This window comes from Nematolebias whitei, chromosome 7, assembly GCF_014905685.2.
Source record: "Nematolebias whitei isolate Nwh7 chromosome 7, NemWhi1, whole genome shotgun sequence".
In the NCBI taxonomy this organism is placed as follows: domain Eukaryota; kingdom Metazoa; phylum Chordata; class Actinopteri; order Cyprinodontiformes; family Rivulidae; genus Nematolebias; species Nematolebias whitei.
This window is the reverse complement of record NC_056504.1, coordinates 50,964,719-50,980,049: the sequence shown is the minus strand read 5'-3', so window position 1 is coordinate 50,980,049 and position 15,331 is coordinate 50,964,719. Positions and strand designations below refer to the sequence as shown.

Below are 15,331 nucleotides of genomic sequence, written 5' to 3'. Positions count from 1 at the left end.
AGAAAGTACACCTGGACTATAGAAAGTACACCTGGACTATAGAAAGTTCACCTGGACCTGTCATTCTGTGTCTGTTTCTACTTCCTGTCCTCTCAAACCCAGCTGGTCAGAGCAGATGGTCGCTCACCCCGAGCCTGGTTTTGTTGGAGGTTTCTTCCCATTAAAGGGAGTTTTTTCTTTCCACTGTCTCCTTTGTTCTTGCTCAGGATGGGAGACTGTGACGAAGTGAAGATTCTTTTTATAGAGAACTTATACTGATTATCATTTTTATGTCTGTGAACGTTTCTGTTCAGAGTCCTGAGACGACTCCTGTTGGGACTTGGAGCTACAGAAATAAACTGAATTGAACAGAAGATGTTATTAACCACAGGGTGCTGCAGTTAAACGGTCGTTGCTGCTGGTATTTACACTTTGTCAGCAATTAGAGAGGAACAGCCACACCATAAATGTGGAAACTTTTAATGTTATGGAGGGATACTTAAATGCACATTTTGGCTTCATCTCTTAAAAGGAGGACATGTTTATCTGAGGCACAGGATCAGGCTCTGCGTTAGGAAAACCACAATGTAACAGAGTTGACAAGTGAGCATTTTAAAGCTGGTTTATTGCTCATAAAACTACAACTTATTGTTAAACGGTAGAAAACAGGAGTGTTTTCTTGTAGACATTGTTTTGTAATAGAACTGTTGAACAACACACCTCATTTTAAAATAACATTTTGTTCTGAAATGTATTATTTCTAACCATTTTTCCTCCAATTTAAACAAGCAGTATGCAAATGTCCCCCATAACTTCTGGATATAAACAGTTCTAGAAGGTTTTCTGGACCGGAGCTGAACAGAGAAGAACGTAAACCCGACTGTTTGGCTACAAGATTTTCAAATGGGTAGGAGTTACACCGTGGACAAGAACATAGTTTAACTTTATTACTTGTTCGAGGCAGCGTAGAGGGACTGATCCTGCTGAGCAGAGGGAGCAATTTTATCCACCACCAGGTGCAACGGCGGAGCCAGGGGGTGGCCAGTGGTGGCCTTGCCCAGCAGGACTTTTTTATTAGACATTTCTGTCTGGGCCAGGACTTTAAATAAACTGTTGTTGTATGCAAAGTACTGTGTTTCAGTGTCCTGTGACGCCAAAACTTCATTTCTGCTCCGTGCTGCAGAGCTGATGTCCTGCTGCGCTTCTATTCTCTACAATTTAAATTTAAATACTGTAATATTTTAAAGAAACAATCCAAAATATTAAAGTACTTAAATTTAAATTGTTTATCTGCACAGAAGGAGGGAGAATGGGAGGTGATGAGTGTGACTGCAGTGGAGAAGTGGGCGTGGAGAAGTGGGCGTGGAGAAGTGGGCGTGGCAGCGAGCGGCAGGTGGCAGAGAGTGGAGATCATGACAGGCTGTGCTCTTTTAGAGCATTTAAAGTTTAGAAACATGGTTTAGAGAATTGTAAGCGTGTGGGAAGGGTTGTGTATACTAAAATAAACTACTACTTACTACTACTACTACTACTATTTGTTCTACTATCCTTACTTTGTGGTTTTTCAGTTAGTGGCGGGGGGGGGGGGGGGGGGGGGGTGCTAAACTTTGCGATAAACGAGGGACCACTGTAATCTGTCCAGAGGACATGACTCAACCTGGTTAGATTTATTTACCTGGATTATTGAGCAGCAGCAGGACATTTTAAATTACTTTTATTTGATTTGAAAACACTGAATTTGCCCCACCCTACCTTTGCGGGCTGCAGACCTGCTCTCTCAGATCCATGGAGCGGCTCCTCCTGAGCGTAAAAACGAAGCGTAAACTCTGGAGCGGTCGTTTTTTCACCGCAGCAGCTCCTAAAAGGAACGAGGAGCTTCTGCTTCACGTTAGAGCGGCCTCCTCACTGTCTGTTTTAAATGCTTCCTAAAACACACTCTTTTTCTTTATTTTGGACATTGAACCTTCTGTAAAGAGTTGATTTGATTTACTAAGTTTTTTTAATTTCTTCTTCTAATTCCATTGATTTTCTCTGATTTATTATTTTTATTCAATTTTATTGTTGGGTTTTTATGTTATGAGTGCTTAGTGTATATTTAGTTGATGTTTTTCTTAGTTCATATCTTAGATGTTATTACTGTTTTTCTTATACATTTTATTGTTGGATGTAACTGGGACCCCGTGTACATAATTTCGCTCCACCACATGTACCACAAGAGGTGCGAATGACAATAAAGAAACTCTGACTCTTATGTTTGGACTCTTTGTTTTTAATTCCTTCGTGCTTTATATGTTTTATTTCTCTCTGAGGCGTTTTATTTTCAGCTGTGTACAGAACTTTGGTCCTCGATTGTCATTTGAAGTACTTCACAAATAAAGTTGGTTTGGATTTCAATTCCAATCCAGTTCATTCTAAAGCTCCAAGTCAAACAGAAGTTGTCGCAGGGCACTGAACAGAAACATTCATTTATAAAATAATAATTTAACATTATTTATCTGAGGAGGGCGGCACGGTGGTGCAACTGGTAGAGCTGCTGCCTCTCAGCGAGAAGGTCGCTGGTTCAAACCCCGGTCCAGGGGCCTTTCTGGGTGGAGTTTGCATGTTCTCTCCGTGCTGCGTGGGTTTTCACCAGGTGCTCTAGTTTTCTCCCACAGACCAAAAACATGCATGTTAGGCTGAATGGTGACTCTAAACAGTCCCTAGGTGAGAGAGAGAATGGTTGTTTGTCTCGTTTGTCTCTATGTGTCCCTGTGATGGACTGGAGATCTGTCCAGGGTGTCCCCCACCCCTCGCACAGTGATTGCTGGACATGGGCACCGGCGACCCCCGTGACCCAAAAAGGTCAAAGCGGGTAAAGAAAATGGATGTATGGATATTTATCTGAGGAGCAGCTTTGAGTTTAACTCCATCACTGAACTCTCATCTTGAACAAGCATGAAGGCGACAGTGGAAAGAAAAACTCCCTCATGAGGAAGAAACCTTTAGCAGAACCAGGATCAGGACAAGAGGACCATCTGCTTCCACTGGCTGGGTTTAAGAGGAATAGATACACAATGGACTTTTTTTCCTACTTATATAATGACATCAAGTTTTATATATATATATATATATATATATATATATATATATATATATATATATATATATATATATAAGAATTGTATAAGGCAACTTTTAAAACATTTTTCTCTTTCACACATTATTGTTGTGTGTTCAGAGATATTAAGAGGAAATCAACAGAAACAATTCTCTTTCTTGCTGAAATTAGCTGTAAACGGTTTCTTCGTGTCCGCTATGTGCAGTAGTAACGTCTGAGTGGAGCTCTGTGTGTTTAATTTCATGGCTGTTTGCAGCGCTGCAGGCCGTTATTAGAGGTTTTATCTTTGTAACAAGGAAGATAGTCTCTGATCTTTTTCTGCATTTGGTTTCTCATCATATCTGTAAAAGAACGATTGGAAAGCATCTAGCACAGCTGATGAGTTGTATCAAACCTCCCTACGGCTTTTCTTGTACAAGATCTGTGATGAGCTGTGCGTTAGACGTTTCTTAGCAAAGCACCATAAAAATAATCAGACTCCGTGTCACCGTGTGAGATCAGTTTCCATCTAATGGCTTCCTAAAACTCTCATCTGCCTTTCAATTTATTGCTGCCAACTGCTGCATGTCAGCCGCCTGAAAGCATTTTAAATTACTGTTGTATTTATTTATGTGACACTTAAAAGATCAAGAACAACTGATGTTGAGCATATGCAGACCTATTGAATAAATAATATGCAGAATACAAAAACTTGTAGATCTCTTCAGGCCTCACAAGAATCCTGAAGTTGTTTTAATATTTCAGAAGAATCCACTCGGAGTAACTGGGCGACACTTTGCAGGATGATGCGAGAGCGCAGCGCTGCCCACAGTTTGTCAGAACAGAGCGACCCGAGAGTCTCGCTGAGCGCGCACGCTGTGCTTGTTCACATGCAGCCTGCTGCTGCAGCACCAGTCATATGGAGCTGCTCTTTGTATCATCTCGAAACGATCTAAGGAGTTTTTTCTGTAAAAAGCAGACAAAGAAACATCTTTTAGAAGATTTTTCCAGACTGCATTGGAACCACGCTGCTGAAGTGGTTCCTGCTGGTCCAAATGGCAACATTTACATCAAACAGGCCCAGAGGCTGAAGAAGGTGAGCAGGACTTTTACAAACGTGGCTGGACTACTGCAAATTTTACAAACCTTTCATTTAAAGCAATCCTAATGCTGCTGTACTACCCAAATATACGTACCCACAATTATTCTGCACCTGAAGACCCTCCATCACCATCTGGGTCATCCCCTGGTCTGCAGGGGTCTGTAGTAGAGCTATCGTTTCTAACCCGAACCCCGACCTGGATTCGTACGGGGCCATAATAATGTGCGGGTCAGGCCGGTCTCTGGCTTTGATGTGGTTTTATGAATCATACAGCACAAAGAAAACTAAATAAGAATGCACAATATAAAATTGTGTTAATCTACGTGTTGAGGAGGAGATGGGTCCGACCAGCTGGTTTAAAGAGATTTTAAAAAGTCGCTTTAAGCTCAGATGGACAACCTGTCACCGTCCGTGCACGCCCACTGGTTGAAATGGACTTGTGATCTGTCCAGGGTGCCCCCCACCTCTCGCACAGTGATGGCTGGACATGGGCACTAGCGACCCCCACGACCCACAAAGGAAGAAGTGGTTAAAGTTAATGGTTGAATGGATGGATGGTTGAATGGATGGATGGATGGATGGACGGATGGATGGATTTGCTCATCACCGGCCGCGCACGTCTCCACCCCTGCTGTTATCTGCAGTGAAGGAAGTAGCAGCATCTAGAAAAGCGCGTTCAATTAAAAACAGCCTCGTTCTGTATTTTTCCTAAGGATTTTGCTCTAAATGTATTTTTGTTCATCTGTTTATCAGACGATCTTTTTAGGTTATTCGTTTTGTTTGTTAATATCCACTTGGTGAAACAAGACATCTTTTATCTTCTTCTGTGAAATACATTTTTTAAATATCATGTCAAACTGATTTTCTTACAAAAGCAGTAAAAGATTCATAAAAAACAACACCCCCCCCCCCCCCCGGTCGGGCCTGTACTACAGTTAATTTGATCGATCGGCTTCAGTAAAAATGGCTACGGGCTGGCGCCGGGTTGGGTCGGACTTTTTAGGCCAGATGCAACTCTAGTGTGACGGGCCCTGAATTGTATGTTTAAGATCATGACATCATGTCTGTTGTGTCACATGGTTGTTTACCGACTCCTGATATCTTCTCAGCACACGCGTCTGGAACAAGGTCCGAGAGAGAACAACTGCCTAATGCAAAAGTAATTAATTAATTAAAGTAGTCACCAAAGTTCATGCTCATTAATCCAGGTATGAATCCAACAATGTTCAGTTCAGTGTAATTAAAGTTTTTCTGTTTTCAGTTCCAGTGAACTACATCTCTCAAAAACTCTCCTTAGTTATTCAAGAGCTCCGATTTGTACCGCAGAGACATACTTCACAAAACCACTTCAAAAAATGGCTGTTTTAATTTCTGCTATGATGTCATAATATGCAAATCAACCACAAATCTAAATTGCTGCCAGTCAGAGAATTGATCTGTTACTAAATACCCCTGGATGAAAAGCTTGACGTTCAGGTGAACCTTATGTGGCAGAAGGTGGAGGGATGATCCTCCTCTCTGATCACAGCATCAGACCTGCAGCTCCTAACATCTTTAGTTCTTGCTACATAAACACTGAAGTCCTGAGCGCAGCTGCAGAATCCTCCCATCTGGACCGAGCCCATAAGAACCGGCTGACGCTCATTCGTTGTGTCCGTGCTCTGCTAGACGAGTGGATATCATACTCTGGGCCTGCTGTGCACTTTTTGATCAGTGATCTTTGTGTGTTTATGATGTGTGCGATACGAGCATGTGTCTGTGCATGTGTCTGTGCATGTGTGTGTGTGCGTGGGCCATTACATTGTTGATCCCTTCGAAGGTCAGAAAGCAATAAGTGAGAGGTCAGCTGTGGAGAAAATATCTCTCTCATCCCTATCAATCTAAAAGTCTGCGCGCGTGCGTGCGTGCGTGCGAGACAGAGAGGAAATGCACAGATCTGAAATGAAAGCAGTCAGTGTAGAAGTCTGTGTGTGCCTTTGAATCACAAAGTGAAACAGCAGAGACAGAAAATTAAATTAAATTTAAAAACCTGCAGAAACAACTAAAACTTCAAAACTAACATTTAAAATAAATAAAATACATTTTAGAAACAACAGCGAGAGCACGAATAGTTTGATGGGAGGAGAAGTTTTTGGAGGAACATCCTGAGGTTTAACTTTGTTTTACTCGCCACCAATTTATGGGCGACAGAGCCTCACCCCTCCGACCCCCCACCCCGTGTGATCGGGCTGGGGGCACCACTTAGAGCGGTCTGTCCCAGGCCATCTGTCTGCACTCGGATAGAAAGCGGCCAGGAGCCTAACAGGATGTGGGAGATGGAAACTGAGGAAAAAAGTTGGGCCAAGTGAATAAAAGTGGAGACGCAGCTGAAGCCTGAAGGACCTGACGTGATGAGCGGCCACACAAACGAGAAGGAGATGTCAGAGGAGAAGTGGTGACAGCGACAGGCAGTGGCAGAAACCTTGGCCTCCTCATTATCCTTCCCGCTCCTCCACCCGTCACACATTCATCCCAATAACGACCTCGTTTAAATGACTAATTCCACACGTATTGTAATTGCCAATGAGCGCGACATAATCCTTCTTTAATGAATATCACGGCAGCAGTTCATTAACTACTCAGGTTACCCCACTGAGCGCCCGCCGCCAATGACTTTGTGCCCCCCCCCCCCCCAAATGGAGACATTAATTGCAGACTGTTTGATGTGTGGATTATAGATGAGGGGAAGGAGATTATGAAACCATGAGGGAGAGCCGAACGCTTCCCTGATGGGTTGAAGGAGAGACGTGTTCCCAGGAGACAAGAGGGGAAGAGAAGCAGCACGCACACGCACGCACACACACACACACACACACACTTTTAATAATCCCTCGTTTGATTTATTAGATGTACTGAACATTAAAAGGTCCATTAACATAAAAAACTACAGTAATTGTTACTGGCCTGTGTTCATTTATCTGTTAGCAAAATATCTCTTATCCTCGTGCTGGTTGTAGAGCGCTCTTTGAACAGCCAGATGCTCTTAATCTGAATCGAGCCGTGTCTAGATATCAGATGCAAGACAGATTTATTTAAGACCTTTATAAAACAGGACAAACTGTCTTTCTCCTTTACAAAGAGGCACCATTTGTCCTGCAGGTCACCATCACTGCTCTTTCTAACAAAGCGATGCTTGCTCAGGGAGATGCTTTGCTTTCAGCAGAAGCTCAGCAAATCCACGGGGCAACCTGGAGGTGTCCAATAAGACAAGGAGAAGAGCATTTGTTCCACTTGTCAGGGACTGACAGGAACTCTGTGCTACGCCTGGAACGGCCTCAGCCCGCTGCAGCCGGAGAACTCAAATATCCTGAAGCCGGAGCTGCACAGAGACACCCCGCCCAAACAAACTTTCATCTGTGCGTCTCAACCCCGACAAGGAAGGGAGGGATGGAGGGATGCACACAGAGGTGAAGAGAGACATGCACGAGTCGTGCACATTTTACCAGCCGACGCTCGTCGGTCGTGTCTGTGCAGAAAAGAACGTGCTCGTTTCTGAGCAGCTGCAGCAGATGCTAAAACCTCCTTTAGAGTTTGACACGGGGCAGCACACAGAGGAGCAGTGGCTACACCTGAGGCCTCACAGCAACAACGCCACAGGTTTAACTCCTGGATGAGACGTTTCTGGGAAAAAAAAAGAGTGCACGTTCTACACATGCATGTGTGGCTTTCCTTGTGTGCTCCGTTTCCTCCCACAGTCCTAAAACACGCACGTTAGGTGAACTGGAAGTTATAAAGAGAACCAGGTGTTAGCTTGCAGCCCTGTGATGGACAGGTGACATGTCCACACTGGACAGATCACCTGTCCATCACAAGTCACCTGTCCAGGGTGTTCTCCGACTCTGAACCCCTTCACGGGGACAGAGGAAGCAGATGGATGACACACGTGCACGAGTGTTGGGTTATTTGGTGCAAGTTAGATCAAAGTCCGAGCTCGAAGTACCGACACTGTCCCAGTTCTCAGAACTTGTTGTTAGTTTTAAATGTCCAGAATTTATCTTGACAATGAATTTACTTTATGACATTTAGTTTTTAAAGGGTCTTGATGCATAAAGTGCAAAGAAAAGACACAATGGACACAAAGGGTCATGTGACCAATCGACCGTGTCTAATGGACATCAAACCTGCAGGATGTCGTCCTTCAGTCGTGGAACAAACAAACGTCTTCTTTCAGCTCTGGAGGTTCAGGGCGTCATAAAACTGATCAGGACTTCACCAGGTTCCAGAATAATTAGCGTAACCTCAAACAGCAGCAGGTTCCACCACGTCAAACAAAAATGACGCCAACATGTCGAAGCTGTTATTAGTGAAAAAGTTCATTTTCACAGGAATTCAGAGGTTCAGGATCAGCCAGGAGCTGCTGATCACATGTATTGATTGGCTGGTCCTCATCGGGGGGTCACCTCTAGAAAAGCAGGAGTTCTTGCTGCTCTGGAGCATACAGGTGTGAGTTAACACAACCCCAGGATGGAAAGACATCAGCAAGCCCATCAACCTGAGAAGGGTCAAAGGTCATTTCCAAAGAGTTTATGCTCCATCGTTCTGCAAAGAGAACATGTGGAAAACATTTGACAGCTGCAAATCTTCAGGCGTGGACTTCCCAGTAAATTCACCCCACAGGTCAGACCGTGCAGTCCATAAAGAAATGAGCTCCAGCTCAGACTCTACAGGCCTCATTAAGTAGGTTAAAGGTCAAAGGTCATGGCTTGTTTGGTTGGGTTGCAGCTTCTTCTCTGTAAAAATGGCAGCACCACTGAGGTTTGGAGCATTTCATCTGAGGGAACCACAAGACTTCTGGACCAGAACTAGAACAAAGCACAGATGTTTACCCAGAATGCACTGCAGCAAACAGCTCCTCCCAGCTGTCAGCATGGTGGTGGAGGGCTGATGGTTTGGGCTCCTTCAGTAACTGAGTGGACCAGAACTCTTCTGTAGGCCAAAGGGTTCTGGAGCCAGACGAGTCCATCTGTCCAACAGCTTGGACCAAACTGGGTCCAACAGAACCACGACCCCAAAGAGCAGCTGATCTACAACAGAACGGGTCAAAAACTAAAGAACCTGCTGCAGAGGAACCTCATGGACTGGTCGGACAGAAGTGTGGGTCCACATCAGCCGTCCTACAGAAAACCAGCGAGTGCTGCTGGAGGAGCTTCTCCAAACCTCTGGATAAGAACCAGTTCTTCCTCACAGCTTTAACTTCTTGTTTGGACCTAACTAGTGCTGACTCGGCACAATCTGTTGAGTTTTTGTTCATTAGATTGAAATAATTGTGGAAGCTGTTAAAGATCGGTTTTATTACGTCCTAAATCCAGGAAGTAAACGTGAGGGAACACTCCCCAGGTCTGTGAGCACTTCAGGTTCTGCTGTGAAGGAGTCGTTTCTGCCGGGTCGAGCAGCCGGAGGGGACGTTTGGGCCGGCGATGATTGTTCCGCTCCGTTCAGAATACATTTTCAGATGCTTTGAAGAAAGCCAGAGAAGCAGGCGGGTTTACAAATTCCCTGCAGGGATTTGCAGATGAGCTCCGGGCAACAGAGTGCAAACGTTTGCACAGGTGTGTGTGTGTGTGTGTGTCTGTGGCTTAAGACAGCTATAATAGCTCTTCATTAGAAGTGGTTAAGAAGCAGGAAATGGCCACTTGGTGGAGGAGATAACGGTAAATGATATTGACCTTTTAGGGTGAGACTCTTTAAGGAGCGGGGCGTGCAAACAATGCAGATGGAGTTTTACTAAAACGCCCCTTCAGCACCAAATTAAGGATGTATGCAGATGATACAGCTTTGTCATGAAAATTTAAATACGTTCAGTTATTATTAACAGAGTGTTGGCAGAAAAAAAAAACTTTCAGAGCTAATGTGCAAACTGTAACAATGTATTCATTTTAAAGCATCAAATCATTTGTTCTTTACGTCGTGTGCACCTTTGAAACAATGGAAATACTCCAGTTCCCCACAGGAGTGAATGTGTAAACAGGACATCTCAACAGAAGTGAGGTCATAAGAAACCAGGTGTGTCTGAGACGAGCCAGGTGTGGAAGCTCTACTTACAGGTAATAAGAGTAGGAATAAGCATGTCTTCTGAAGCATGGTGAGGTGAGGCCGATGGTGACAACAGAGCAACACCCAGAAGAAGGACAAACACACTGGATTAGTTCATTCTTTGTGTGTGTGTGTGTGTGGGGGGGGGGGGGGGGCAGAAAATACTTCTAGTCTGGCACATTAAAAATAATTTTCATTCCAGTATTTCTAATCTTCATGCACCTGAACAAGCTGCTCCTCTGAGTGTCCTCGTATTTCTGAGACCTGGCGTCAGTAGTTCACAGATGCTGAGCGGCTCTGGTCACAGTTTAAATAAAGTCGCCTTCCTGTAGGTCTAGTTTTATCTTTACCGCTGATCAGCTGATCCTCGGATGATTAGAGAGGCAATTTTGAGCCTTATTAAACATCGTATTAGATTTTCATCATCAAATCTCTGGAAATATTTACTAACCTTGTGCGTGGAGCCTCAGTGGTTGAGTATAATGACGGAGGGGTAATAAGAAACTTTATGAGTTGTGAATTTTTCCTCTCGTGTTCATTAAGTGTAATTTATCCATCGTTGACTCTCCTGCTTCACACGATGTTTGGCTCTCTGTGAAACGGCTGAGGTTAGATGACGGATCGGCTTCATCTTAAATGATAAAATTACATCTCTGCAATAAAATAATGGAATCTGCAGTTTATTCAATGCAGATTTTATTTTGTATTTTTCACCCACTGAGCAGTAATGACGATATAAGCTGCACATTTTTCACAATTTATTAAAAATACTTTTGGATTTTGAGCAGTTTTAAAGTTTATAAACTGTTCCAAGGTTTAAGATTAATTTAAACATGGCTCTTCTTTTACAAACCTCATGTGTGAGCACAGAGCGCAGTAAGTTTTTAGATCCACTGAACCTGTAAAGCCAACTACAACACCTGGATGATAAAAAGACAAGCGTTGCCTCGACAACAGGCGGTCAGTAGAGAAACGATGGGATGAGGAGAGAAGAAGAAACGGAGGGAGATGAACGGAGCACAGATGAGATGAATCATGAGTTTGTTTCATGGCTGAACTCACGTTGCTTTAAACGGTTCCTTCAAACAAAACATATGACTTTATACGATTGAGCCTACAAACCTTTTTTTTTATATGACTTTATAGTTTTAGTTCTTGAACGAGCAGGAGAAGTGGTTTTCTCTTTATTTATAATACAAACAAATGAATAAAACATCAAAGTGAGGCAAAAGTTCAGTTGAGGTCCAGTTATTTTCCTCATTTTAAGGTGATCTATACGTCTGCACCCCACTTGACCAGTGTGTGTGTGCATGTGTGTGCGTGTGTGTGCATGTGTGTGCGTGTGTGCGCGTGTGTGTGTGTGTGTGTGTGTGGGTGTGTGTGTGAGAGATACTGTCCACCCTGCAGCATCTCTTTAATGGCTTGTTGGCAACTTCTCCCTCTACCACAAACCCTTCATCTGGAGAGATTCCAAAGATTGGAATCTCTTAATATCTAAGAACACACACACATACACACACGCACGCACACACAGAGCAGGTTTAAAGAGGATCAATATTTGTGTTCCTGTTTTAAAGAGGCAGCAAGTCGACAGATTGCCTCTGCTGCTTTATCTGTGAAAATTAAAGAAAAATAACTTGAACATTTAAACATGAAATAAAATGTTAACGGTATAAAAAAGCTGACATGTAAATTTCTGAACACACACACAAACACACACACAGTTAAGCACAGTTATGCATTTTCACACTCACATCAGCAACACACCGCTCACAGAACCATAACCCTCAGCCAGATCCTTGCAAAGTGCGGCTATAGATACCAGTTCTAAAGTGGAACAATCATCAGTTACCTCCTCTACATGGATGACATGAAGCTGTATGCCAAAAATAAAAAATAAAAATCGGTGAGACATTGTCTAACTGATCCTCCTCACCAGGATATACGGTGATTCGGATTGGATAAATGCAGTCAAAGGGTATGCAAGAGAGGCAAGATGATCACACCTGAAGGGGTTGAACTACTTGAAAGCAACATTGCAGATGTCCAGGACCAGGACAGCTACAGATATCTTGGAATCCCACAAATGGAAATCACAATGAGGCCACAAGAAAGTCAGCCACAACTAAGTACCTACTGAGAGTATGCAGTACCATCATCAGATACCCAGCTGGTATAATAACCTGGCCAAAGGAGCCAATAATGTTGGCTCAGACATATATATATATATATTTTTTTTTGTGCTGAAACATTTCAGAAAAAGAAACTGCCCAGAAGACCTGACTGAAAAATGTGGGCTTGTATACCTGGATTATTGAGCATGGACTTTGTTGTTTTCAACCAGTTTGACACAACTGTCAACAAGGAAGAGGGCTGGCAATGGAGGAGGGGGTGTACCAAAGAGACCATCTTATCACAAGCAAAACTGGTTTGTTCAACGTTGGAGTAAGCTGTTGAGGGAAGAATCAGTTTTGTTGTTTGTTTCCTGGACTGATGAAGCCTTCTGGATTGAAGGCGAAACGTTTCAGCACAACCAAAAAAATTAAACTGTCCAGATGACCTGACTGAAAAATGTTGGATTGTATACCTGGATTACTGAGCGTGGACTTTGTTGTTAATAAATGTAGGACTTTTAAAACTGCAAGAAGCTTCATCGTCCTATGGAGAAGACCATGCCACTGTTGCAGGATCAATTAACTTTTGACTTATCATAAGTGATCGATTAATTTACTTATGAGATGGAAAAACTACACAACTTTAGATTCAAAGATCAGTTCAAACATACAAGAAACACATAAATGTGTAACTTATTCTGAAAAACCTGAACCGTTCAGCATTAGAAAATAATAATAATAATAATAATAATAATTTGGTTTTGATGTTCAAGGAACAAGCCAAGAACCACCAAGGCTGAAAGCTGCCATGACCTGGGATTTGCTAGACCAGCAGAGTCCCTATCCACCAGTGAAACCAGTTTGACATCACTGAGAGGACCAAGGAAGAAGCTCCTGCTTCAAAATTCAGAATCGGAACCTGTAGGTGTCCACGAGGACAAGACAAAAGTCTGTTTAGACAAAACAAGACAAGAAGGATGTTTGGACAAGTTGAGGTGACGCGTTCAGGCCTCACAACATGGTAACAAGTCTCAGGCATGGTGGTGGAAGCATCATGCAGTGGTACTGGAACTTCTTCTTCATTTAAATCCAGACAGTTGAACTCGGACACAGTTGGGTCCAACAGGAAACTGATCCCAACCAATCATGAGAACTGGTTTCTGATTGGATAATCAGGTGAACATTTAGCTTCTGGAAGAGTTTCTTTCAGCTGCTCCTTCTTCAGGGTCATCACAGTGAGGAACCCCCCACAAAATATTTGGCAATTGTTTTACACCAGATGCAACCGTCTTGACACAACCTGGGCTCGAACCTGCAACCTCAGGACTACAAGACCATGACGCAGACCACCAAGCTCAGAGAAAACCTGTGGCCTCTGAAACATGAAATCAACTATTTAAATGAACTTTAGAAGTTCTGCCAGACGAGGAACTCTGGTCAAATCAGCCAGAAGCTTGTCGATGGAGACAAAAAGCCTGAGGCCCAGGAGACACCTGCCAAGAGACTTTTATTTTTATATTTTATTATTTTATTTTAATATTTATTTTTATTAATTGTATGTATGGATGTAGTATGGATATTTTTGTTCCAGTAATTGAAATAGTTAATTAGAGAAAATCTACAATAAACTTAAACTTCAAACTTGGGGCAGCACAGTGGTTCATAGAGCTGCTGCCTCTCAGCGAGCAGGTCACCAGTTCAAATTCCGGCCCGGGGACTTTTCTGGGTGGAGTTTGCATGTTCTCTCCGTGCTGCGCGTGTTTCCTCCGGGTACTCCGGGTTCCTCCCACAGACCCAAAACACGCATGTTAGTCTGATTGGTAACTCTAAATTGTCCCTATGTGTCCCTGTGATGGACTGGAGACCTGTCCAGGGTGTCCCCGCCTCCCGCACAGTGACTGCTGGACATGGACACCAGTGATCCCCTGCGACCCAAAAAGGAAGAAGTGGGTAAAGATGATGGATGGATGGATGGATGGATGGATGGATGGATTCTAAATTCACTGAATCTGTATGTTGTACAGTTATTGTTTTGGAAAAGGAACCGAGATGAGTGGATGAAGGGTTTGACTCCCATGAATTCAGCTGTTAATGCCTGGCTCAATGAGCAGAGGGGCCAAAGAAAGTCTTTTAAACACCACGACATCCTGACTGCAGCTCGAGCGTGTTTCTCAGACCTGGTGATTTAAAGCTCGGTGGAAACATTTAGAGAACCCTTTGAAAACCATTAGACGAGCCAACACAACGACCTGAGACAACAAATGGAGCTGAACCAATTATTTGTCTCTAACTCGATGGAGTAAAAAGCTGCCGTGAAAACAGGGTCAAGTTTTCAGAAGCAGGTCAAGCGTTTTTGCTCGTGCACCGGTTTGCATGCGTGAACGTGCGCTGTGCGAAAGTTTGTGGGTCTTTGTGGGAGTGTAAACGGTCGGAGCCTTTTCAGTAGAGCTGTAAGTGGAGCATCGAGCGTTTATCTCAGCAAGCGGCAGAGCGCACGACTCATCCGTGTGTCACATCTACAGAGCGAGGGTCAGGCCCCGCTCGGCTGCTCGTGTGAGTGTCAGCGTTAACACCACACCACGCTGGTGAACACCACCCGTTAATCTATAAACAAGAACTAATCCAGAACAAAAGCACTCCAGACCTTCTAACGTCTGAGCCCTGAAACCGTTTGACGCCGTGTGTCAGTCAAACAGCCTCCACGCTGCCTGGCTTCTGGGCCGCTAGCAGAAGGTCCAGACTTTGGTTCCTGGGCAGACCGGATTTACCAGCTGCCTCTTTTGTCTCATGAGGATGTGGGAATTTAATCTCTTAATAAATCCAGAGATTAGAGAACTACCAAGGTTCAAAGGTTTCTATATACGGCGATGATGAAGTTCTATTTTTTGTTTGTAAAGTCTAAAGGAGTAAAACTTTTGCAGCCTCTTGTGGTGAAATACAGAGGTGTACGGGTGCAAAGTGGGATTAAATTAGAATACACAGGTGTAC

The 15,331-nt window shown here is 43.6% G+C and overlaps 1 protein-coding gene across 1 annotated transcript in view; it reads right to left on the bottom strand.

Annotated features, from left to right (window-relative positions):
* The window catches only part of ptprt (protein tyrosine phosphatase receptor type T), a 340,867-nt gene that overhangs the window by 88,130 nt on the left and 237,406 nt on the right, over nt 1-15,331 (bottom strand). Inside the window, exon 17 of the mRNA XM_037679934.1 lies at nt 10,239-10,268. Coding sequence (XP_037535862.1) covers nt 10,239-10,268 — 30 coding nt within the window. The remainder of the gene's footprint in view (nt 1-10,238; nt 10,269-15,331) is intronic.